The sequence below is a fragment of the Mesoplodon mirus genome (genome assembly GCF_964341445.2).
Source record: "Mesoplodon mirus genome assembly, chromosome: 5".
Lineage (NCBI taxonomy): Eukaryota > Metazoa > Chordata > Mammalia > Artiodactyla > Ziphiidae > Mesoplodon > Mesoplodon mirus.
In genome coordinates this window covers 179,269,167-179,295,194 of record NC_138980.1, presented here as the reverse complement: position 1 = coordinate 179,295,194, position 26,028 = coordinate 179,269,167, and the positions used below count along the sequence as shown (strand labels likewise).

General features: G+C 54.7%; 1 protein-coding gene across 2 annotated transcripts in view; it reads left to right on the top strand.

Annotated features, from left to right (window-relative positions):
- Positions 1-14,403, top strand: part of TENT4A (terminal nucleotidyltransferase 4A) — a 43,801-nt gene extending 29,398 nt beyond the window's left edge. The window contains exons 5-13 of one of the 2 annotated variants that reach the window (XM_082622841.1): positions 445-552; positions 1,542-1,670; positions 3,997-4,210; positions 6,010-6,136; positions 7,098-7,198; positions 7,770-7,942; positions 8,381-8,539; positions 10,479-10,643; positions 12,151-14,403. In XM_082622841.1, the coding sequence (XP_082478967.1) occupies positions 445-552; positions 1,542-1,670; positions 3,997-4,210; positions 6,010-6,136; positions 7,098-7,198; positions 7,770-7,942; positions 8,381-8,539; positions 10,479-10,643; positions 12,151-12,342 (1,368 nt within the window). In that variant the 3' untranslated portion in view covers positions 12,343-14,403. Of the gene's footprint in view, positions 1-444; positions 553-1,541; positions 1,671-3,996; positions 4,211-6,009; positions 6,137-7,097; positions 7,199-7,769; positions 7,943-8,380; positions 8,540-10,478; positions 10,644-12,147 lie in introns of both variants that reach the window. The other variant, XM_082622840.1, reaches the window with a different exon arrangement.
- Positions 14,404-26,028: the final 11,625 nt, after the last annotated feature.

Genomic DNA, 26,028 nt, shown 5'->3' with positions numbered 1-26,028 from the left:
AATATAATTTAAAAAATGGCTTTGAAGTTACTTTGAATGCTTTCAGAAATTCTAGCAAATGTGATTTGGGGACCAAAAGCCCCTCCCATCCCCAGGCCCTCATGGTGGGACAGGGCCTTAGCTGGCTTCCCCTCGTGGCAGGCAGGCTTGGGGAGCACAGGTCCTGCAGAGAGCAGGTGGTTGATGCTCGGTCACCAGGGAGGCGCCGGGTCAGGCCGACAGGGCCGGGCAGAGATGAGCACTAGCTGTTGTCGGATGGGGGGTGGCCTTGGGGGCTCATGGGGTTGATGCTGGGAAAGTCCCTTTTCTCATCTTCACAATCTGGGGTTCATGATCTCTAAGTCCCTTTTGTGTATAAGGAGAAAAACCCTCTGTACAACTTGGGAAACATCTGATACCCCCGTGGAAAACGTTGCCTATTAAAGCACAATTAAACCCTTGCAGGTGCCGATAATAAAACTCACAGACCAGGAGACGGAAGTCAAAGTTGACATCAGCTTTAACATGGAGACCGGGGTCCGGGCAGCAGAGTTCATCAAGAATTACATGAAGGTGCTGTCCCAGCAAGTTTGCACAGTAAAAACCAGGGGGCGATAATCTTGGATGAGAAAGACTGTCGCAGTTGAATTGATCCTACAGAACTATTTCTAGAGACACTTCGAAACGACAGAGCTGTTGTGCAGATTTGCCTTCCTTGTTTCATACACTCGAGTGTTATTTTAGAGCGCTTTGTTGAAATATTCTTTCTGGTTATTACAAAATGACCATCCCTGTAGCTCAGCGTGCCTGATAGCAAGTTGAGTACATGATAGTGGAGGGGATGTAGGTTTGCTTACTCTGGGTGGTCTCAGTGCCTAAGGATGGGACGCATTCACTGCGCTCTGACCAGGTGTGTGGTCCGGTTACATGGAGAGTCCTTCCCTCCTGTTGCCGTGGAGGTGGTGAGGCGACCCCAGCCCCTCTGCCCACAGTGTCGGGACCACGCGCCTCCAGTGCTCCCCCTTCCCTCCGCACCATCACGCTTGTCTGAGGGGTCATTTCTACGCCAACAGAGCAGGAAAAGCAGCAGGAGCTTCCACATCCCTCCACCCGCTTCTCAGCCCTCCTGCCCTCCACCCCTCGCCCTGCGTTTGGCGATGGTGCCCCCCTTGCCCCTCTCACGGGTGCTTCTGAGTGCTGGCGTTTGCACACTGCCGCCCACCCGCCCGCAGAGCCCTGCGCTGGGCGCCGGCGAGCGGGGAGACACTGGGAGGAGATGCCCATTCACGCCCCAGCCCCACTGGGCTTGGGGTCTCCCTGCAGGCTCCCCGCCCCATCCCTGCTGAGCGGTAACCTGGGGAGGGGCCCCCCAGCGGGGCCCTGAAGAGCCCCTCACAGAATTCATTCTCAGGCCCCTACGGTGTGAGGATGATTGGCCTCGAGCCTTCCGAGGGGCAAGAGGATGAAGTGAGCTTCCTGCCTGCCATGTGGAATTTGCTGTGTGAGAAGTCTTCAAAGCTACAGAATCTAACCAGACGATGTTTTTCTTTTGGAATTTGCAGAAATATTCATTGCTGCCTTACTTGATTTTAGTACTGAAACAGTTCCTCCTGCAGAGGGACCTGAATGAAGTTTTTACAGGTGGAATTAGCTCGTACAGCCTAATTTTAATGGCCATCAGCTTCCTACAGGTGAGTGTGCCTTCTCTCGAGAACCCCTGGCCCTGAGGCTTCCATGGGAGCGCCCTTCCTTGACTCTCTTACCGGTTGCTTCATGGGTTCCAGCTCCTTGCTATCCCTTCGGTATTCTGTTTGGTGTGGTAGAAATTGACTTCTAATCTTCATCACAAAGCTCTGTTTTGATGTATACTTTTTCCTTTGCTCCTCCATAGCTTACTTTTGTATCTGATTTAACTGCTGGAGGGGAGGGCTTGTCTCCTTCTGTCACTCGGGGTGTATATCGATCTAACCTTGAAGAAACACACTTTATATTTAGAAAAATTTCATGCCTTGAGGGACAGTGAAACACTGTTTTTCTTGGATCTTGGCTGTGATTTATACTGCAAAATTTGTCTCAGAAAAATAGTTGGCTACCACAGAAGGTAAAAAAAATTACTGAAGAGGGCTTTTTTTTTCTGAGTGATGAAAAGTCAGTATTTTGTCTTTACTTATCTGTTGCCCTTATTTTGTTGAGTACCATGGAAAAATCAGTCAAGAGAGAACTCCCCTAAGTATTAAATGCTGTGATGCAGTGATAAACTATACTCATATGACTTTTTAGACGTACATTCTCTAAGTTAACGGAGACATGAATTGCCCCGTCCACATTCACTGGAATGAAGGACTGCGCCTGTGTTCTAGCTGCGCAGCACCGTCCTCCACGCTTATCAGCAGGCTTGCATTTGTGATTTTATGTCCAGAATTTGGTCATTTTTCTCAGTGTCATTAGTACAGCTGACAGCAGGATTGCTGGTCACTGCGCCTTTCACCATGTTGATTTCCTTGGCGTGTTTTTTCAGAGGTGCTGTAAGAACAGTGAAAACGGAGCTCCGCACCCTGGCCTCCCCTTTCACCTCGGAGACGCTGCCCTTGTAGCCGTTCTTCCCGAGTTTTCGGACATTATTTTGAACAGAGCACAACGTTGTGCACTTAATTTATCTCCTCCCGGTTTCCTGATTGAAACTATTCCAGTAGCCTTGTAACGGACCACTGCCCACTTCCGTGGCGCTGGGCTCCCCGTCTGAAGTGACCGTGGAGGCCGCACCCGGCCGGGGCGGGGTTGCCTCTGTCCCCTGCCCGTCCCTCGGTGCCTTGCCCGCCCTGCCGCAGAGCCGTGACTGCTGTAGCGCGTGTGTTTATTTCACGGCTCGTTGAGGTCAGGAGGCCCAGCCTTGCCCCGGGTGGGCTCTCAGCTGGATGATCTTTGACTAAGGCCAGGAAAATAGGGAAGGGGGAAGGTAAGGCAAAAGTAAGAATGCAGCTCTGTGCCTTTGTAAGGTCTTCCGAACCCTGAAAACACCTGCAGGCTTTAGAAACCATGTTTCCTTGAGGAGCCCCGTGTTATGAACGTTTTCAGCCCTCGTGCTTTCTGCCAAGACTCGGACGTTTACGTCCTTTTGGACTTGGCCGTCCTTTTCTTGATCGCCGCTGTCCAGTGCGACTTGCTGTGTGAGGGCAGTACCGTCTGCTCGGTCCAGCAGCACGGCCGTGTGTGCTTACGGGGCGCTGGCAGTGAGTGTGTCTACAGCAGACCAGCAAACTGAATGTTTAATTTGTTTTAATTCGTTTAAATATAAATACATACGGCCCGTGGCCGTCACAGTGGGCAGTGCAGGTCCCTGCTGCTCACATTCGTGAGCCTCTTAAATTAGTGGCACTTGGGTGGGGTCAGTAGCCAGGGGCTTGGGGCTTCAGAAGAAATCCATTACCTGCTTCAAGAAGGCGTGGTGTGGAGCTGCGGCTGACGCGCACCCGTATGCCCGGGCAGGGATGTGAGCTTGCTGTAAATATCAGGATGCCGTGCGGACTACCATTCATGGTTAACATTACCCATTTCACGTTGCCCTGTGGTACTGTTCAGTCTCACACTGCCCCCTGTTGGCTGTATTTCAGAATAATGGAATTGAGATTAGAATCTGAGAAAGTACCTCCACCATCTAGGTGACTCTAAATCGTGCAGAATATGGTCCACTTATTTATCGGTGTTTGGGAATTTGCGGTTCATCAGACGTCTGTGTCGGAGGTAGCTATATGGGTTACAAACTTCAAAGAATTAAAGTATAATTTAAAAATTCAGGTGAGAAGCTTTTATTTCTTTTGAGCACTCTTGATTGGCAGAAGATATCCAGGCTCTCTTGGTGCCTCCTGGCTGCCTCTGCGAGCGTCCTCTCGGTGCTGGTGGGCAAGCGAGGGCCACCGACTGTGTGCACCCTTGGCTAGCGAGCCGATGCCACCGCGCGCAGCTGTCCGTAGAGAGTGACCAGAATCCGTGCAAACCGTGGATGCCTTGCTTTTACAGTTGCATCCAAGAATTGATGCCCGGAGAGCTGATGAAAACCTTGGAATGCTTCTTGTAGAATTTTTTGAACTCTACGGAAGAAATTTTAATTACTTGAAAACTGGTATTAGAATAAAAGAAGGAGGTGCCTATATTGCCAAAGAGGAGATCATGAAAGCCATGACCAGCGGGTACAGGCCGTCGATGCTGTGCATTGAGGACCCCCTGCTGCCTGGTAAGGACCCTCGCTTTGCCAGCCGGGTGTGGAGGGGCATCCACAGCCCCCCGCCCCCCCCGCCACTGAGCCGAGGGCACGTGATCTGATGTAGGTTCCTGCTGTACTAATAGAGTTAATGGTGGCACGTTCAGAATTTGTTCTTAATGCTTCTAATTAACGTAAAGTTGCAACTTTGTTTACTTTCTGTAATCAGAAAAACGTAGAAAGTGAGAACTAAAAAAAGAAATTTATTTTTTCTGAATAGAAAAGTGTTACATATCCATCATAAACCATCTGCTTCCCAGAAGTTTGTCACATAGAAAAGTGAAGTATGCCATAATCCCCTCCCTTTTGATGTGTTTTTCTCCAGTTTTCCATACGTGGATATTAACATCGATTGTTGCCTCCTTATTAATAGAATGGCGTCACGTAATAGCAACAGACTGCAGCTTGTCATTTTATTTAAACAATACACCCAAGACCCCTTTTCTCTGTGCATGGGGAGTGTTCGTTGTAAAGACGACCCCGAGGCAGGTTAGGGTGCTTTACACCCACACCTTTGGTGACCGTTTTTTAAATCTTTGCTGATCTGATGAGACCGTGCCGTACACGTTGTCACGTACCTTACAGTTCTTTAATGATGAGCGAGGTTAAACACATGGTTACTGTCAATTGCACAAAATATTTATCGAGCATTTATTAGGTGACACAGTGTTCTTACTGTTGGGGATAAAGTCAGTGACAGACAAGTGACAGGAAGGGTGGTGGAGGTTGTTAGCTCCAGGTACACTGCCCTTTGTGTTACTTTTTGTGTGAGCTCATGTGCTTTGTCCATCTGTCTGCTGGACCGTCCTCACTGACTTCGTAAGGTCCTGGAAGCCTTGCTTTGCTGACACATTGTACGTCTGTCTCTTGTGTCTGTATTTGTTTTTTTTTTTCTTTTACTGTTTTGCTCCTGTATATGTTTTCCAACATCCTCAAATTTATGATTTTTGTTTTGTTTTGTGGCTTCTGGGGTATGAAATTTATTTCTTAAAAATCTTTTGGAAGATTCTCCTCTGTGGTCTGTAAGCGCTGTGGTCCACACAGGTGCTTATCCCTCAGCCCAGAAGGACAGGTTTCTCTCACCGGTCTGTCTGGATCAGTTAAATGGCAGGCAATTCCTTGGTCTTCAGTGTTTGCTGAAAAATGAAACCCCACACAGTTACTGGGTTACATTATTATTAAACCTGGAAAGGAGACAATTCCAGTACTTAAGGATATGTCTCCTAAAAAACACCCTCACCTAAATTGTGAAGAGCGAGTTACGTGTCAAAATTAAAATTGGAAACTCTGCCGTTCTTAACAAAAGTCAGCTCCTTGCCTGTGGCTCTTGCCGACTTTAGTGGCGACTTTGTCTTTATTTGCCGTCCACCCGAGAGTTCGGCCCGGCACCTTCTGTCCTCGAGGGGTTGCTCCTGCAGGCCCCCTCGGTGCTGACAGGTGCGGGGCTCAGGCTGACCTGTCCTCTCGGGCAGGCCCTGGCCATCTGGTTAAGGTTGTGCTTTGGCTCCACTGAACTTTCTGCCGTCTGGGGGGTGACCCTGCCGTTTGAGGAACTGTCACTCCGTCTCCATAAATGACGGCTCCTTTAACGGAGATGGATCCTGATCTGATGGTGAGACGGGCCCTCGGGCTGGAACGCCCCCAGCTGCTCACGGCGGTGGGCACTGTGCACTTCCTGGCGCCCGATCCGGCTGTGCTGGGGGGTCTGGAGGGCTCACGTGAAACGACCACACGGCTGGGTAGCGGCTCCCACGGCAGCCTTTCTGTTTCAGGGAACGACGTGGGCCGGAGCTCCTACGGGGCCATGCAGGTGAAGCAGGTGTTCGACTACGCCTACATCGTTCTCAGCCACGCCGTGTCGCCGCTCGCCAGGTCCTATCCCAACAGAGATTCCGAAAGGTAGCCCCGTCCTGGGTGCTGCAGTCTCTGCAGCACCGGCGCGCTGGCCTCTGTCGTTTGTTGATGGGTGTGCCACCCTGTCTTGGGAGAACTGGGAAATACTGGTAAAGGAAGGCCTTTCAGGAGTTCAGGATGGTCATCGTGGTCAAGGGTGGAAAATTTTTTATTTAGGGAGTTAACATTTTCTCAGGGTGTTCGTTTTGGGGAGGTCATTTCTGGCTTTTAAAGCTGTGGCACGTGGTGCTTTTTCTCAGGCCGTCTTCAAGATGTGGGTGCATAGCTCCGAGGGACACGTCCACCCCCCGCCCCGGCCCCTTCCTGCACACTTGTCCCCCATTCCCCGTTTTGAGTGCGCACTCTCGTGGTGTATGCTTTGATTGGCGATGAGCAATATTTCTTTCTGAGCCCAGATGCTGCTGTGGTGGAGGTGGAGGGACTGGGGGGGGAGTGGGGGGGGAGAGGGGAGTTGAGAGGGAGGCTGAGGTGATGGCCACCAGTGGTCACTGCAGCAGGACCGCCACCTCCATCCTCGGCCGGTGATGGAGAAAGCGGACTCTGAGGCCTGGCCCCAGCGGTGGTGGCCCAGGGCTCTGTGGCCTCCGTCCACTCAGCGTTTGCAGGCAGAGCTTTGGGCCCGTGCTGGGCTCTCGGCTGTCTCACCCGAGCGCTGGGAAACGGGACCCCTGTGGTCACTGGGGCTGGGGAGGGCGGGCTTCCCTACTCGGCCCTGGGCTTCAGCAGTCTTTTGTAGATAGATGTAGGTCCAAGGATTTCTGCCTCAGAGCACCCACTTTTTCTGTACTGTGATCACAAAGTATGTTTGGGCTCACACCCCGGAAGTCATACAGATCTGTAAAATTAGTTCAGCTCTTTGCCCGCCTTTCACTTAGTGAGGTTCTGTGTTAAAATGTAAAGTAGCTGCTGGGAGGGACTGTTGACTGCCCGTGTCCTCCTGCTGCAGCACCTTAGGGAGGATCATCAAGGTGACCCAGGAGGTGATCGACTACCGGGCGTGGATCAAGGAGAAGTGGGGCAGCCGGGCCCACGCGCCGCCAGACGCCGGTGAGAGGCCGTCCGGGGCCGCTGCCGCGCCGCCTGACCCGTCGGTGCGGCAGTGTCTCTTTGTCCCTTGGTGGTAAACTGTTCACTCTAAGGACACCTCGCTTTCTGTGAGAGTTTCACTTAAAACTGTTAGGGTTAGGCCAGTGCTGTCCAGTAGAAATAACGTGCGCGCCACACGTGCAGTTCTAAAGCTCCTAGTAACTGCATTGCCAGCGTGGAAAGAAGCAGGTGAAATTAATTTTGATAATATATTTTATATTTTATAATATATTTTATTCAGCTTCTAGTATTCAGAATATTAACATTTGAACAGAGTTAACTGAGATTTTTTTTTTTGGTACTGCGTCCTTGAAATCCAGTGTGTTTTAATACCTAGAACACATCCTGATCAGGGTTTGTGCAATTTCCAGATGAAACTGTACATCCACGTTGTTCCAGGCCTATTTAAATGTTCTCCAGTGACTGAAGTGTAATTTAAAAACTTAATCGAAACGAAGTAAATTAGAAATGCAGTTCGTCAGGCCCCTGAGCAGCGTTTAAGGTGCCTGACAGCTCCATCTTCCCTCCGCAGACGACAGGATTAAGACCACCGAGCGGGCGGGCGCGTGTGATGGGGAGCAGCCTCCGCGCCGGAACCCCGAGTCGCCCTGCGGCCCGCGCCTGGCCCTGTCCCTGCCCAGCCCCCAGCTCCTGTCCTCCGGCTCGTCGGCCTCCTCTGTGTCCTCGCTCTCCGGAAGCGACATCGTGAGTGTGTCTGCTGGGGGCATGTGTGTGTGGAAAACGTCCGCAGCAGTGAGTTTAAACTCTCCCCCCCTCGCTTTATTGCTTGCTCTGTGTGCCCGAGGCCACCCTGCGTGCGCGCCCAGCGGGCCCCGCTGTGCCGAGAGCCTCAGGTGGCGGGCACGTGGCCCCTCGGGAGCGGTGGGCCCGCGCGGTGCAGCTGCCGTGGGTCGTGTCTCACCCACTTACTGGGATATAAGACCTTGCAGTCTGGGCGTCTCTTCTGCATTTCCTTTACGTTCTTCTTCGGTTACGTTCATCTGCCCAGGTCTTATGACTCGGGGGAGACCTGGGCAGACTGGGGCTGCCCGCGTCCCAGGACCCTGGGGGCTCACCCTTGGCCGCTCCCGTCGATGTGAGGGGCACGGGCCTCGGGTGCAGCCGTCCTCTTGTCACCCACAGGATTCGGACACGCCCCCCTGCCCGACGCCCAGCGTGCGCCAGTTCAGCCTGCAGGCGCCTGCCCCTCTGCCTGCCAGCCTGCCCGCCGCCCTGCCCGTGCCGAGCGGCAGACCTCAGTCAGCCACGCCCAGGACGCTGGTCATGGCAACTAACACCCAGGTACGTGGCTGGTGACGGCCCCGGGACCAGCTCCCAGCTGCTGCCTGCGCTGTAGGACTGGTTGATACGGTAGAACTTAGAGAAGCAACTTTATAAAAGGCTTTGGAAGGTCCACTTCTGTCCTGTAGGAAATTCTCATCTTCTGTGGGCGGATAGGATGTAATTGTTGTTCGAGGGACGTCCTTACAGTTGAGGCCCGCCAGGCCCTGTGCTTGCAGCGAGGGGACTCTTGGTTCCCGGGCACCGAGGTGGCTTTTCTGCAGATTATGTCAGCGCCCAGCGTGAGGCCACCGCCCTGGGGCCGTGCTGAGAGAGGGACTCTGCTGCCGTCCCCGGGCAGAGACGGACGCCGTCCTTGCTTTCCCCCAGATTCTCAGTGTTTATACTCTTACTAAGTTCTGATATAAACTTTGACTTCTCCACGTTATCCATTAGGCAGTATTTATAGGGTTTTTTCTATTTGAATATGTCCTTTTTTAAAAAATTTAGACAAAGTTAGAGCGTAAAAGTTACTTTTAAATATTTTAAATTTGTACCTACTTCCCAAATGTACATCAATTACACGTATATAAAACCCGTCACGTTAATTTACTTCTAAAGTAGAGCCAGTTTCTACAGTGTGGGGTATAATCTGAGTGTAAAGCAACGCGGATGCGTGCGAATGTATTGCCGAGTTCCTCTGCGTTGCTTGGCTCTCCGTCCAGGCAGGGCGTTCTCAGGACACGCCTCAGGCCGCGGGGACTGAGGGCGGCGGGCCCAGGATGCGTGGTGGCGGCCATCAGCATAGCACCCCAGAAACCTTCAGTTGCTGCGTAAGCGTGAAACGAAGAGGCAGGTGCCTGCACTGTGAAAGTAAACTCTGGCACCAGTGGTGGATCTGGCTGTAACCTTCCCTTGGGCTCGGCTCCCTCGAGAGCTGCGTGCCGATCGACACTGCCCGTGCTCTTCCTCCAGGATGCCGGGCGTGTCGGGGGGATGGTCAGGACCACATGCTGGGCCTGGGCCCATCTGTCACCCGCACGGACAGTGAGTGAGGCAGGAGCTGAGGCCATTCAAGTTTTAAGACGAGGCTCAAAGCCCGCTTTCTCATTGTATTCCCAAACTTCACACATTCCTTGCAGTGGGGTAACTAAGGGAAATCCCACTCGAAAACCTCACGTGTACAGTCTCCCCTGCCCGCTCGGGGTGCAGTGGGGACTTAGAGCTGGGGCTGCAAAGCCGTCAGAGGTCCCGGGAGTGGGCTCTTCCCGGGGCCTCATGCCCCTGGGGGCGCAGAGCCCGCATGGAGGAGAGGCCGCGGGTGTGCTCAGGCCCTGGTGGGGGAGGAGGTGTGAGGAAGGGGCACGTGAGTGCCCTGCAGCCCCCGAGCGCAGCCCTGAGGCCCCAGCTCCTGCTGCAGCTGCTGCCCCGGTGACCACGGGCACTCTCCAGAGGGCTTTGGGGCAAATGCGTCCAATTCTAAGACGGAGCATTGAGGCTGCTGGAAGTGGGTGGAAGGGCTCCCGCCAGCACCTCTGCGCCGTGACGGGCCGGTGATGCAAAGACGGAAGCGCTGGGGACTCCGGCGAGAGCGGGGAGGGTGGCCACCCTGTTTGCGGGCCTTCGCTCGGGCCAGCCTCACGCCTGTCACCTGCCTTGCTGAGGGCTCTTTCCGGAGACCAGGGGGGGACAGTTATTTTGATGACTGTAATGTTTTTGAATTGTTCGGTCTTCAGTGAATATTAAAACCTCACGACTTGGGTGACTGGACATACTTCACATCGTCTTGCTGTTTCAGAGTGTAGAATGTGTCCGATTCAAAACAAAATGTTGTAGTCGGGCATCCAACTAAGGAGCCTGTTTGCAAATGGCACCCTCGTCGGCGCCCATGGTAAGAACGGGCTGCTTTAGCCTGTGTCATGTTGTTGCCTCACGGACATCTCCGGTCGTTCTCTCCCAGACCAGGTTTACTATACCTCCACCAACGCTCGGGGTGGCCCCTGTGCCCTGTAGACCAGCTGGCATCGAAGGAGCTCCGGCGCTGAAAGCTGTCCACCACGTGTCTTCCCCGGCCGTCCCGTCTGCGCCCCCCAATGCGCTCTCCAGCCCTCACCTGTATCACAAGGTACGGGTCCGTCCGCCCGGGTCCTGGGTTCCCAACAAGCAGGTTTGTGATAGCCCGGTGCTTAACGCCTCCACCAGAGAGGGAATTCCACAGAGAGTCTTTTTTTTTTTTCTTCTCTGATCATTCAGCTTCATGTTTGCTTTTCCTTGTATAGCAAACAACACTTTACAAGTGTTAAGAAATTATTTTAAAATTTCATATAGTTTAATTCATCATGCATCTCTTTTTTCTGTGGATTTGTTAGCATAAAAATGATGTTTGAAGGGAAGAATATTTTGATTTCCCATTTTTCTCTTAATTCACACGCTAAAAGAACTTTGGTTTTCAAGAAGCAGATGATGAAACCAGGAACGATCAGGCCCATGAGCAGTGTGTCTTCCCACAGTTTCACTCCCTCCCCGTTCTTTGCCATGGGTGCCCTGGGCAGAGGGCTTGGCAGGGCCTGCGTGCGATTGGTTTTCTAGTGACCGTGGGAGTCCCTGTGAACGCGTTTGTCTATTGCCCTGTTTCTGCTCTAAGTCCAGATCCCACATGTTAGAAACTTGGTATCAGGAAGACAGGTCGTTGTTAAGGTGCCAGGATGTTGGAAAGAACCACGACCGAGTCCAGGCAATGGGGGTCGGGGTGCGAGGTCCGAAGGCCGACGCGCCCAGGCTGACGGCGCTTGTCTGCCTCCGCTCTGGTCAGCGCTCTCTGTTGCTTGTCTAATCACATTTGCCAGTAAGTTTTGATCCCTGAGGGTTGGCTCTTTGGACCTATGTCACTGAGCCCTGCTGATCTTTTTTGTTTAGAGTTAACTAATAGAACATTCCTTCCTGGATTTATCCATCCTGTCGCTACCTGGCTTGCTACGCTGATCTGTTAGAAATACTCAGGATGAAATTACAGCTTTGCAAAGGGCAAAAGCACTCTTGCTTAATAGCATTTTGGCTTTCCTTCTTAACCCCCTTCTGCTGGTTTTGCTCTGAAACCTTCCTGAGACCAGCCGTGTCTTCCCTGGTGTGCTGTGCGTGGGGCTTGGCGGCCTGGGAGCAGCCTGCACACTCCCCACTGACGTGGACCCCACTCGTGTGTTTCCAGAATGTCATGGTCAAAGTCTGGGGGAGAAAGTGACAGGGACCCTCTTATTTCTGTGGACGTGTAGAAGAAGCTAGAAATGAGGTTCTAGACGTGTTTGGATGTGAATGCGTGTGGTTTGAAACAGGCCCACAGTTCTCGTGCTGCCGAAGCTCTGGGGTAGGGGTAGTTCTCTGCCTCTGGAGGTAGCGACAGGAGTCCCTGGGAGGTGTGAGCGGAGGCTCGCTGTCGGTCCCGTCGCGTCTGGGGTCCCGTGCACACGTGCAGTGGGCCACCGTGCGCAGCCTGCAGCCCTCCCCGCGGGCCCGCCGCCCTTCAGAACCCCCAGCGGGGTCGTGTCTCCTGCTCGCTCGGGCTCCCAGCCCACGGAGGCGGCGGGTCTCCACGTGGGCCCTGTCCAACCCTGTGTCCCTCTCGGTCCCCTCAGCAGCACAGCGGCATGAAACTGTCCATGAAGGGCTCCCACAGCCACGGCCAAGGCGGCAGCTACAGCGCGGTGGGCAGCGGAGGCGTGCGGCCTCCCGTGGGCAACCGGGGGCACCACCAGTATAACCGCGCTGGCTGGAGGAGGAGAAAACACACACACACGAGGGACAGCCTGCCCGTCAGTCTCAGCAGATAATACTCCTGGTGGCGCCACCCGGCCCACACCTCCCAGACTGGAGCCGGGTGGCCTCGGCGCCCCCGGGACCTGAGACCAGCACCCAGCACATCGGCCGGGCCCCCGGCGCCCTCGGCTGCTCGCTCTGCATGTTCCTGTGCGGTGGCCACGTCCGTCCTGAGGAGCGGCTCCCGTGCTCGTCTGTGGAGCCTTACTGGACGTGGACACTGCCTTCTGCCTTCCCAGGAGTCTCCCTTCAGTGCTGGAGCAGGTCTGGACCGGGAGCTGCGGGGACGGACGGGGCCTTGGCCTTTCTCGGTACCGTGTCTGTCCTTTGCGTTGGTACACTTCATTCCACGTCGTCAGAGCAACGGAGATCGAACCCCGTTATTTGCTGGGAGGTCCTCCTTGTTTTACTGCCCTCACATTTTGTTTCCAATTTCAGAACTGTTTTTCTATGTAAATATTGGAAATTTATGATTTGTGCAATAACTCAGATATTTTTTATTTAATTTCATATTTTCACATAAGTTATATTTAAGGGAGAAGGGAATTTTTTTAAACGAGCTTAGATCCTTTCCCGAGTTGCATTTTCTAAGTTGGGTTTATCCTGTCGGCTGGTTGTCTGATGAGTGTTGTGACAAGCACCGCGAATGAGGGGCTTTATTTTTATGTTCCTTCTTTTGGTCAGACGTGAGGCCTCTCAGTTCGTGGTGAAGGAGCTGAGTCCCCCCCCCCCCCGCCCCCGCCCCCCAGCGGGTTTCCGAGGGGGTTTGGCTCCAAAGCCTTCTGACCAGCTGCCCGCCGGCTCTGCCGTCCGGCCTGTCTGTTGTCTTGCTCTGACCGTGGAGTTTTAATGTTTTGGGTTTGGTTCTTTTAAACTAGACAACAGACCCAGCATTTAGAGTGCCAGAGTGTATAACTTTCTACGGGAAGAAAAGGTGGTCACATTATGAAATCTTAAGCAAATGTGAACTTTGAAACGCCTCAGTTTTAGTGACACAGCCTGTAAATGATGGGTCTGGTGAACAGCGTCACGGACAATGGTACCCAGTTTTAGGAATGTGGAGAAAGGAATTATGTTGATTCTATTGTGGAATCTGTAGCAGTATGCATTCGTTCTGTTAAGAGCAAATATAGGAGAAGCACTTGAGCTGCTCAGTGCGCTGTGGAGGGGTTTTTAACACATCACAGGAGAGCACAGCCCAGTGTCGGGCCCCGGAGCAGCTGGCGCCCGACTCGAGAAGCATACAGGTGTACTATGCAAGTGTATGCTGCCGTGACAGCCACTGTCTTTGTTACCCATCTTTGAACACTCATATACCCATCCTGCCTCACCCTGAGTTTTTGGAGCACCACAGGTATCCTGGGAGTTAGGTGTCTCTTCTAGGTCATCCGACTCCCGTTTTTAAAATGGGAGTCCTGGCCCTGCTGACGCGACAGGTGGGATGGTCTTTGAAGTCCACTAGCAGAGAAGGTTGGGACGAGAAGCTTACTGCCGTGACCCCGGTGACATGCAGGAGCGGGGCGTCCTCAAGTGGGGTCTGAGTGTGGAGAGCTTCACCGCGTCTGCGGGCCCCCTGGAAGCAGGACTGGCCCCCGTGCGTTGAGAGCGGCCGGCCGCGCCTGCAGGGCTCCCTGGGAGGCGCCCAGAGCCGAGTAGCACACTTTGTCTGCAGTTCTTGATGATCGGAGGTTATCAAAAATATTTAAAGATATTTAAATCGTGAACCTATTGGTAAAGAAATATTTATAAAAACTGATCCGTAGGCCTGTACTAATCTCTACGCGTTAGCAATATTGACTATAACCCTCCTCCAAGGAATCGCTGCGGGGGACCGTGCGAGCGCCCTCGGGTGTGCCTCGGGACCCTCAGTCCCTGACCCGGGCGCCAGGCTCCAGCCCCGTCACGGTGAACCAATGAATTGGCCCGGACGCCTGTGGCCACGCGCCGCGGGCCTGACAACAGGATATCATGTTTCGATTTTTTTTGTGTGTGGACAACAATGTGGAAGCGAAAATTGACATATTTTTATGTAAAGTTTTTCTATTCTTTGATTTTTAATAAACTTTGGAAACGAGGAGGTGGCTGTGTTCGAGTGTGTTTTTCCTTGCGGGGTGGGCGGTGGCTCCTGCAGTTTACGTTCTTGACTTCTCTAAGTTCGGAGGGCGAGCCATCGTGTTAGCACCGGTTCGGTGAACTCAGAACCTGGTGAAGTTGCAGGCCGAGCGCAGGAGAACCAGACCTGCCCCAGGCTAGGCTGGCAGCGTGCGCCAAAGCCATGTGCGCGGTTTCTGACAAGCTGGTGGGACACTGTACTTAGGCTTCCCGACGACTCACCTGTCTCTCCCACGTCTGTCTCTCTTAGGTCAACGTTGTATCACTTCAAAATAACGCATTTTAAACCACCGAACATCACGGTGCAGCTTAATGTAGCTGATGATTAGGATTTATAAGGAAACCTATAATGTTTCTTACACCAGCAAGTGACTGAGCTGCTTGTCCCGGGCTGCGCGGCCCCTGCGAGTGGGCTGCTCCAGGACCTGGTCAGTAGAGCCTGGCGCGCTGTAAGGCCGGTGTCGTGGGTCCAGTGCTCCTTCGGGTCCTTCCACAAAAGGCTTCCGAAGGTGCTCTGGGCAGGTGCTGTCTGGAGATGCCAGGCCTGCTCCTCGGGCACCCATGTTCCAGTGAGGTTTCAGGAAACCTCTGAGAGCAGCCGACGCCATGTGGCCTCAGCAGGGCAGGATACCATGGCTGGAGCTGAAGAGTGACGGGGGTGTTTTTCTTAACAGGACCGCCTGGGGCGGCCTGGAGCGCGGGACCTGAGTTGCGCCAGGGAGCTGAGCGCATCGGGGGCACAGCAGGAGGCCTGACGGCCGAGGCGGGTGCAGGAGCAGTCTAGGAGGGCGGTGGGCTGGGCGAGCTCCTGGAGGCCGCGAGGGGAGGTGGGAGGCTCTCCGTGCCACGGTGGCCACCTCTGGAGGATGGTGCTGGGACAGCCCAGGCGAGGGGATGGCTGCTCGGGGCACTGGACGGGCTGCAGTGTAGGTTTAGGATCTGGAGTCGGCCTGGAGGTGGAGCTGGTAAGGCCGCCTGGTGGAAGGGGTGATGGGCGGGGGGGCGGGGTGGAGGGGGTCCCCTTGGCCGCCTCGGGGTTTCTGCCCACAGCTTTCCACAGGAGCTCAGATGGCGTGACCGCAGATGCTTGAGGCCTCCCCGAGGAGCAGGGGCTGAACAGGGCAGTTGCACGGGGAGCCTGGAACCCGGGGGCGTGGAGACAGGTTACCTGAAGTGTAAGCAGGGCCTCGGGGAGCTCAGAGGGGAGGCGGTGCCTGTGCTGTCCCGGCGGGGCCCTGTGTCCTCCCGGGACTTGGCAAGCTGGCGTCGGCTGTCGTGAGGGCCCCACCGCAGCTCGGCCTCAGTGTGACCCTCTGCCCATCCAGCACGTTGTCTCAGGGCCCATCAGCGCTGACTCCCAGGCTTCCAGATAAACCCCTCCCAGCCACGTCTCCAGGACTTCCCTTTTCATTTGTTTGTTTGTTTGAGACTCGTGGCTTGTGGGATCTTAGTTCCCTGAGCAGGGATTGAACCTGGGCCCTCGGCAGTGAAAGCATGGAGCCCTAACCACTGGACTGCCAGGGAATTCCCTCCAGGATTTCCTCTTTGAGTTGCTGCAGGGTCTCTCGTGCCCTCTCTCATCCCCGTTCGAGGTACCTGGCACATGGGCCCCAGACAGCCTGTGTGCACGGTGGCGGTGACATTGGTAATCCAGACACGCGTACACATTTTTGTTTCAGTCACCTTGTGATGATTTTTTAAAACTTATTCTTTATTTTTCTAGTGAAGTATAGTTGACTTACAATATTAGTTTCAGGTGTTCAGCCTAGTATTTCAATATTTTTGTAGCTTATCCTCCATTTAAAGTTGTTATGAAATATTGGCTACATTCACTCCCTGTGATGAGTTGATGACACTTTGAGGAGGGTGTGATGTTTATCGTTATGCTTCAGAACTTGCAAAGCTCTTGCCAATCTTTAGGCGACTTAGATGACCAGAGCAAGCTGATTACAGTGGATAGTGGCTACCATGAAGCACAGAACCCCAAACACCCCACCCTTGGGGCTAATTCCCATTGGTTAAGAGCGACTCAAGAATAGGTGTCATTACTGTGTTTCCTTGGCTGCGTGAGGGCGGGGCAGTTCCCCAGCAGTTGAGGAGGGCACCTTGGCCACACCGGCTGGTGTCATTCGCTGTCAGTCTCCCAGCATCACAGGGTCCTGGAGAAGGACCAATTCGTGATTCACAGGCCCCAGAGTGAATTCTGGGCAAAATGGATAAACCCGGTGTTCGTTAGTGGGGTTTTCAGAAGGTAGGGCGAGCTCTGCCTTCAGTGGAGCCGCGTGCCAGCCCGGAGCACCTCAAGGTCTCCCGTGATCCCCCCAGAGACTGCTGACTTTAGGCTGAACCCCCTCGCCTCACACTGGTGTTGAGGGCCAGCCGGAAGCCCCCTGGGTTGATGTGTTCAAATGGTTATGAGAAAACCACCTGGACTTGGTTTTCATGGCCAGTGCTTATGTTGTAAGATAGTGGCCCTCATAAAGACGGATTCCGGAAAGTGCACTCTTATCCCACCCTCTGGTCCTTTCGGCTCCTTCCTGACGGACCCCATCTTCCTCTGCCCCTGGCGCCTCCTTTCTCATCCAGCTTCAAGCGCACTCAGGCCCTCGTGGTCAAATCCCTCACCGTTGTCTCTTAATTGCATTCTCCCGGCAAGACCCGCACCCGAGATCCATGCCCCTGGCGGCCCCTCGGCCCTGCGTGCAGGGGAAGGAACAGTGGGGGCGGGGGTGGGGGTCAGCGAAGGCCGGGGCACAGGGCCCCGCAGAGACGAGGCCGACATTCTAAGTACTTAGTGGACCCGGATCACTCCCGTGACGCCACCAACGCTGTGGCTTTGCACGCCTCCGCGCCGGGCACAGGTGACGTCCCATCCGCAGGTGAGTGAGGGGTGGCGCAGAGGTTAAGGAACTCGGCCAGGGTCATTTAACAGGTGTGGGGTGAGATGGGACACAACTCCCCGCACCCTCAGGGCTCAGGTGCGCCTTCCCCCTTTCTCAGCGAGGAGGGTCTCAACCCCTACTTGGTTCAAATTCACACCCCACCTCCCTGCGCCCCTCCCTCCCCTCTCAGACATGGCCTTGCCTCCTGGGTCAGACAGCAATCCCCGGGCCTCAGGGTGCCTGCAGCACCGGCCCTGCCGTTGTAAACAAACACAGGAAGTGCAGCCCGGCCTTTGCTGGGCCCACTCGTCCTGTCCTCTGTCTCAGACCCCTGCTTCTGTCTCCCACCAGCCTCCAGACCCTCCAGGTCTCCCCCGTCTCCTCCCTCTCTGGAGGCTCCTGGCCTCTTCTGGAACCGGCTGCCTGCATGGCTCTCCCCACCCTCTGCCTCCCCTCTGGGCTCACATCCCTGCGACTCTGAAACCTCGGGGCAACCTCAGCTCTGCTCTTGGGCTGGGCTCCCAGGACGCCCTCCTTGGCCTCCTCGACGACATTTTCTCCGCATTTTCCCGTCTCCCAGCTCTGCTTGTACCCTGGCTGGATTCCCCAGGAGCAACTCCCAAGGCCACACTGGTCTCCTCCCCTCCACCTGTGTCCTCACCTGCTTCCAGGGGGGCTGCCCTCAGCCTTCCTCCATCATCCTACCTCATCCACTGGGCACCTGTCGGCCTCTAAATCTGCTGCCTACAACTCAGGACCTAGACCCATCCCTTCCTTCTCATCCTGCCTGCCTGGGACTGCCCTACCCGCCTCATCCTCCCCGCTCTCCCTGTCGCCCCGCCCTGGGCCCGCTCTCATCCCCGCCCCTCTCCCGGACGCCCCGCCCCAGGCCCGCCCTCACCCCGCCCCTCTCCCGGACGCCCCGCCCCTCTCCCGGACGCCCCGCCCTGGGCCTGCCCTGTCCTCCCCTCCCCCTCCACCCTCTCCTGGATGCCACTCCTGGGGTCAGCCTTCAGTCCATTCTCCAACTTCCCTCCACGGAGCACCATTGACGATCTTTCAAAAACACAACCTCAACCCTGTCTCTGCTTCTCAAGTCCCGGCATGTCTCTCCGGGGTCCTCAGGACGGCCTTCCCCAACATCAGGCTTTATAGTACTGAATAGTTCCTTCCCAGTTTTCTCTCTCTGCGTGTACTGCCTGAATTGTTACTTACCTCCTTTTTTTTTTTTTTAACTCAGGTCCATTTATGTAGGGAGGAAAAGATATCCCTTCTTAGGTGGTTTGGGGCTGAGACTTGCAGGTCGTACAAATGCTACGGGGCTGGGCAGAGCACAGTATCCTGTGACCGGAACTGGGAGCTTCCTGGGGTTCTGCACCCCCAAACGCGCCTGGTCCAGAGAGGAACAGGGAGGAAGCCGGTCACCTCTCATTTCCCGTTTGCCGCCTCATTCTCAGGGGACACTGGCCAGCCCGGGCGCTGGGGCGCTGGCTTCACCACAGCCCCGCGTGTTTCCCTTAGAGCTCGGCCTGAGCCTTCAAGAGCCCTGGACAGTCGTGGCTGGCTGGTAGGACCACCCTGGCTTCCCTGTAGGGGGCCGGGCAGCCCTTCTGAAGAGAAAGCCGCCCTTTCCGATGCCCTCTGAACACTTGTCTCTCAAATGGTCTGTACTGAAGGACTTGTGAGTTGTTTATTTTTTAATATCTGGTCAGCCATTTACCAATAGTCATGTAAAATAAAATAAAAAATGAATTAGAAAAAGAAAAGTGGAAAAGCAAAACCCTGCTTATAAATATACAGATTAAAAGCTCATGTGGTTCGTTACTGGATCCGTCAGACCTAAGCTGTGCTGTCAGGTGTTCGGGAGTCTAAATGTTCCCACCCATGTTCATACCTCCCTATGTGGCCGTGGCTGGGCTTTGGGGACCCAACTGGTCCCTCACCTTGCTCTGAACCGTGGCTCCCACCTGTTCTCAGGTCTCTCCACGGCCCTCCCGGGGAGCATTTATCCTTTGGGAAGGCCCATGACACTTAACACATGACTTGTGGTGTTTCCTTCTTGTGGGTGGCCATTATGTGCCCATGTTACACCACTGCTCTTTTTTTTTTGGGGGGGGGTGGTACACGGGCCTCTCACTGTTGTGGCCTCTCCTGTTGCGGAGCACAGGCTCTGGACACGCAGGCTTAGCGGCCATGGCTCACAGGCCCAGCCGCTCTGTGGCATGTGGGATCCTCCCGGACCGGGGCATGAACCCGTGTCCCCTGCATCAGCAGGCGGACTCTCACCCACTGCGCCACCAGGGAAGCCCCACCACTGCTCTTGACAAAAGTGATTGGAAGACCTGTGTGGGCGTCTACACGGAGGCTGGCTGCCTGAGCCCCACCTGTAGGGATCTGAATTAACTGTGTAGACAGAGCCTGTGCCCACCAACTTTAAGCCTCAGGGGATTCTCCTGTAGGGTCAGGGTGAGACCCATTGCCCAGAGCATCATGTTTCCTATTTCCACGACCACCTCACCAAAAGGAATACACGTTACTTTGCCGCCACGTACATACGACTCTACAAGTTAAATGAACCACTGCCCATGCTTACATGTGGGATCGATTCTGTTCTACTCTATCCTGCTCTAGCTCATTACAAACAAACAAACAAACAAAAGGGGAAGGGGAGGGGCTTCCCTGGTGGCGCAGTGGTTGAGAGTCCGCCTGCCAACTCAGAGGACACGGGTTCGTGCCCCGGTCCGGGAAGATCCCACATGCCGCGGAGCGGCTGGGCTCGTGAGCCATGGCCACTGAGCCTGCACGTCCGGAGCCTGTGCTCCGCAACGGGAGAGGCCACAACAGTGAGAGGCCCGCGTACCGCAGGAAAAAAAAAAAAAAAAAAAAAGGGAAGGGGAGGGATAAATTGGGAGATTGGGATTGACATATACACACTACTCTATATAAAATCGCTAGCTAATAAGGACCTACTGTACAGCACAGGGAACTCTACTCAATACTCTGTAATGACCTATATGGGAAAAGAATCTAATAAAGAGTGGATATATGTATATGTATAACTGGTTCACTTTCCTGTATAGCAGAAACTAACACAACACTGTAAATCAACTATACTCCAATAAAAAAATTAAAAAATAAAAACAGAGTGCTGGTGGCCTCACCCACTGCATCTCTCTCGCCAGCCCTGATGGTGTGGACCCATCATTTGAAGCACAAGACCCCGGAGCCCAGAGAGGACACGAGCTGCCTCGGTCAAGGAGGATGGGAAGCCAGCCGAGTGCAGCTCTTTCCTGGGGTCCCTGAGCCAGAGCAGCATCCTCTGTGCTGCTTTCAAGAGAAACTGGCTGGGTGGGGTCCGAGGGGCTTGGCCCTTTGAGAAGCATCTCACTGGCTGGAGATGACACTGTGGTCACAGTCTAAACGCTGCTGAATTCTGTTTGGGGTGCAAAACAAAGAGCAGTTGGGAGGTTTTTTGGCTTCCCTCCCTCCTCACGTCCTGAATTTCCAGCTCCCTATGAAGGTGTAGCAGCTCAGGTAGGTCTGGTGCAGGGCTGGGGGTCCTTCCTGAGTGTGGGACGCCCTGACACCCCTGGCCTCCACCTGTGTGTCCCATAGGGAAATGTTGGCCGTGGCTGGGGGTGGCTGGGCCCTCCTTTACTCTGTGCACTTATTCCAGGGCCGGCTCATCTGTCCACACCCAGCGGCTCCCTCCTCTGCTTGGAGCCTCCTGGAGGGTCAGAAGGGCTGTCTGTCTGCACCGTGCTGGGTCCCGTAATCGTCATTGGGCAGTCAGTCAACTTGCTTTCTGATATTTACTATACCCTGGTAAGAAGGTAGTGTTTCTTTTGTACTGTTACTTGACTTTTTCAAATCTATCTTCTTTACTCAGTAGATCGTGAACTTTCTGAGGTGTGTGTGTGCGTGTGTGTGTGTGTGTGTGTGAGTTCGCGTGCCTGTATGTGTCTCTCACAGCCTCAGTGCCAGGCGGGACATCGCAAAACTTCTTGCTGAGATCTCACTGGTTTATCGGGAGGTGCACATGCTTCTTCCGTGCTTCTGTTGTTACACAGGGAAGAAAGAAGCAAATAGACAGCAAAGCTTCAGTGAGTTAAAAAAAAAAAAAGAAGCTTTTATGTGGGAAAATGCAGCAGGAAATAAATAGTAAGACTCCAGGTTCATTTTAGGAAAATTGGAGTCTAGATACACACTAGAATTTAAAAGAATGTCAAGTCCTCCCTTTAGCTGGAACACATCTCACTGCGGTGTTGCCTGTCCTGGAGAGTTTTGTTTGGTTCTTTGATACCCTGCCTGCCAGCTACTCGAACGGGAGGAAGGAAAGCTGGAGCCACAGTGAAGCCGGACAATTGTCAACGTTTAGTTTGGCTGCTTTGTTCCATCTCACCCCACCCCATCTCCAAGTTCCGGGGTGGGGTGTCTACTGGCGGCGAATCTGCCTCCCTCACAGGTGCTCCAGGCCTTCCTGCCGTCCTGCCGCCGCCGCCTGCCCGGCGAGGGGACCTCTGTGCGACGACCGGGGTCCGGGCGGGCCTCGCTGTCGCCCCCGGCCCGGGACTGTCCCCTGGGGGCTGCTTTGCCGGCCCTTCGCTAGGCCTGGCTGCGGGAGCCTCGCCCCGCGGAGGACGGAGGGGCGCTGCTGGCGCGCAGCCGAACCCCCGGCCCAGCGCCCCCGCGGCCCCTCCCTCCCTCCGCCCGGCGCCCCCGCGGCCCCTCCCTCCCTCCGCCCGGCGCCCCCGCGGCCCCTCCCTCCCTCCGCCCGGCGCCCCCGCGGCCCCTCCCTCCGCCCAGCGCCCCTCCCTCCCTCCATCCCTCCGCCCAGCGCCCCTCCCTCCCTCCCTCCCTCCCTCCGCCCGGCGGGAGGGTCCCTTAACCCACGGAGGACGGCCCCCTGCGGCGGGCTGTGAGCTCAGTTAAGATTTGGAAGGAAACCACGTGCCCAGGTCTTACAAAAGCACAGGCAAACGGGGCAGCAGCTCTTCTACCGCGACCAAGAGAGGTCTGGGACCTCCCAGCAGTGACAGTGCGGGTGGGACCGCGACCGCTCCTGCCTCTCCGGGGGTACCCGTCGGGTCCGACAGGGGGCGCCCCGAATTGCCGAAATAAGGCGTCCACCCTCCGTGCAGACCCGACGGCGTGTCTGGCCCGGGCAGGGGGTTGGTGGCCCTGCTGTCCTCAGGTCGCCGACGGCGACGATGTGCTGAGAGGGAGGCCGGGAGGGGGGAGTTGTCGCGGAACAGCGGCTGGACCTCGGGGAGGGATCCGTAGTGGAGACGGCGCTCGGCCCCGCAGGAGCAGAGTGGGGAGCATCTCCTGGGGGGAGAAGAGTTTCCCACGCAGAGAGGGGGTGGCGTGGCCCTGGGGAGCCCGTGGGCAGTGCGGGTGGACAGAGGTCTCTGGAGCTGCGGCCGCCACCGCGGGGAGGGGAGGATCACTCGGCCCCATTGGAGGGGCTGCTTGTGGCCCCGACCTGCAGCCAAGGACGCTGGGGGCTGGTAACTCGGGGGGTTGTTAGGTTGACGGCCCCGTTCTGAGAACAGCCTCATCGGCAAACACTCTGCAAATACATGCTCAGAGCCTGAGCTGGTGGAAGAAATATTTCTTATTCTCTCTCTGCTTTTCCTTCAGGGACCTCCGCCTCCCTCTGCCTATTTAAGTCCTGGGGGTGCATTGGAGGCCCTGTTCCCACAGGCCTGGTGCCTCCATGGGACCAGGGCCTCTCAGCCCCCTCCCCTCCCCAGCAGACCCAGCCCCCCAGGTCCACCAGAGGGATTCCAGGAAGTCCTGCTATCTTCTCAGAAACCCAGCTGGTCCCAGAATCCGTTTTTTTTTGTGTGTGTATCTGACAGTTTGAAGCAAACAACTATGAAAGCTAGTTTTTAATATACAGTGTTTGTGTTTTTATTTTATTTTTTATTTTTCAAATATTTATTTATTTATTTAGGCCACACCGCCTGGCATGTGGGATCTTGGTTCCCCGACCAGGGCTGGAGCCCGGGCCCCCGGCAGCAGAAGCTTAAGAGTCTTAACCACTGGACCACCAGGGAAGTCCCTATGAAAGCTGTCTTACTTCACAAATGTCCAACTTCTTTTTGCTCTTGGTGACGTTATTGAAGTCACAGACCAGGCCGGGCTCCGGGCCTCCCCCTGCCGGCCTCATCCCTCCCTCCCCCACTTCAGGATGAAGGTGGGCGCAGCACCCAAGACCCCGGGGGTGCAAGGCAGTTGGGAGGGTGACCCAGGAGAGAGGGAGAGGGGGAGGGGGAGTTGACCCTGTAAGTGGCTGGCGGGAGTGAGTGTGGCCTGACCCTTTGTCTGAACCAAGCTTCTTGTAAGGCTTCCCACCTGTGGCCAAAGTGCCACCCTCGTGGACCAGCACGCTGGGGACACCGGTTCCCTTGGCCTGGGGGCTCCTTGGATGACAAAGGGCAGGGTGGGGTCTGTGTGGCCAGCGCACCCCACAGGCAGTGAGCTCAGGTGATGCTGGAATCCACAGGGTGAGTTCCAGACGTCCAAGATGCTGGTGCCCAGCCGGAGGGCCTCTGGTTGGGAGGGGCCGGGAGGGGCTCCCACCCCACTTCTGTCACTGGCTGGAAGGAGATGTGTCTTCACGGTGGCTCAAAACCAGCTTCAGGGAGACTGTCCTAACCAGGCAGAGCCTAGGTGGACAAAGCATCGTTGTCACTCAAATCCCTACTTGCGACAAGTCCGCTGGACTCAGCGATCACCATTGTCATTACACGAGAAATCCACGTTACATTATCAGCAGAGGGACAGCAGGATTGTCAGGTGCTTCACCCTCATTCCAAGGGAGGTCACCGCTTGAAGGGTGCTGGGGAATGCCCTCCTGAACTCTGTTCCCCAGTCACATTAACAGAGTGTCTCACCCATGGCATCAAAAAGAATTTGAAGACATCGTCACTAAAAAGTCCTGAACAGGGATCACACAACCATTTCAAACACATAGCTTGATATGAAAAAGTCAGGCTCAGAGAAATCCACTCAAACTTTCTATTACAAACATAGTAAAAGCTTTTATTTGGAAATTTTACACAAATACAACATTTATTATCTCCATATACTGTATTTCATTGTAAGATTATAATGATATACAAAAGGGAATAACTTTTTTTGCCACACTTCATGTCGATGCCCCCAATTTTTTCCAGTTTACCCAAATGTACTATAAAAATACAGTAAAATAATAGTTTCTGTGGGCTCAGAATTTGCTCTGATTATCACCAGTATTGGGAATCCCTGTCCTAGAGGGCAGTGAGTTTTGTGGTCACAGCTTCATAAGAGTTTTTATGTTACCCTTATATATATACTGCTTTCATTATAAAATTCTACAACTGATGTGGGATAAAAACTAATGAAGCTATAAAGCACGTTTGCTTTTCACTACCTGTGAGATTGCTGTTCAAGGCTCTAATCACAGGACCCGGGTGGGTGAGAGCTTCTTTTCCATCCAAAGAAGAAACCTTCTGTGGTTCCATCATGTTAGAAGCCCAGTCGGCGCCTCACATCCACAGAAACACAGGGGGTTAAATTGGGCAGGTCCGGACATGTGGTTCAGCTGGGGGGCTGGATCCTGGTGGCCGTGGCTTTGGCAATAAAAGCTCCGGAGCTGGGCTCTGCGGAGAGAATCTCCCAGCGGGATCAGCCGTGACAGGGCTTTTAGACGCACAGGCTCAGTATACAGGGAAAGACTCGCTCAGCAGGGTGATAAATCCTGCACATCCTTCCAAAAGTGTGGTCCTCGACCATCCTAGGGCATCACCTCTAAGCCCCTACGTCCTGCCTGATGAGGGGGTCTTCAGTTATCTAGGGCTTTGGGCCCTGGTAGATTGTCAGGCTGGCAGTGTGACTCCTGGGGTCCTTGGGTCATGCTGTAATCAGTTTGATGTCTAGACGGTCCAGAGACTGAGGATCCAAGGTCAACTCTCAGGGAAACCTGGGACACAAGGCTCAGGTAAGCTTCCCTGGTTGGCGATACTTCACACTGTGGTCCCATGTCACTGCTGGGAGGGTTCAGCACTGTCCATACAGCTCCGTGGACACTACAGCTGGAGGCTTATGTGTCGTATCCCCCGGACTCAGGAGCCTTTGCCTTTGCCGATTTTAGTCTGTATCCTTTTGCTGTCATAAATTCAGCTTTTCCAGGTTCCATGTGTCCTTCCAGCAAATCATTGAAACTCAAGGTGGTTTTGAGGACCGCAGCAACACGTGGGGAACCTTCTTCTGCTTCTTGTCATTTTCAAATAGGAAGAGGAGGGTAAGGGAGGAGATTCAACACAAACACACTGACATCCATGTTGCTGGGACCCAGGGATTTCCTGGGGGTCCAGCCATCTCCTCCAGAGATGCAACCACTAATTGTCTTGGTGAGGGAGGCACAGCTCCAGGGACGGGGGCTCTGGAGGTGAAGTGCAGGGGTCTCACTGTCATCAGGGGCTATCCTTGGGCCTCCTCTTCAGTGACAGGCACAGGTGCAAGCCCACCATGCTCAGTGCTTGTAAGGAGCTTCCTGAGTGGGGAATCTCTGCGTGCTGATGCAGTTTGAGCTCTGTATCTGGTGCTGACACTGGCCCAGGTGAGGTGGCAGTTGGAGTGCCGTCTGTGGGTCGAGATGCTGGAGAAGCACAGCCCCTGCTCCTCAGCTTGTGGAGGATAAAATCTGGTGGGGGGGCA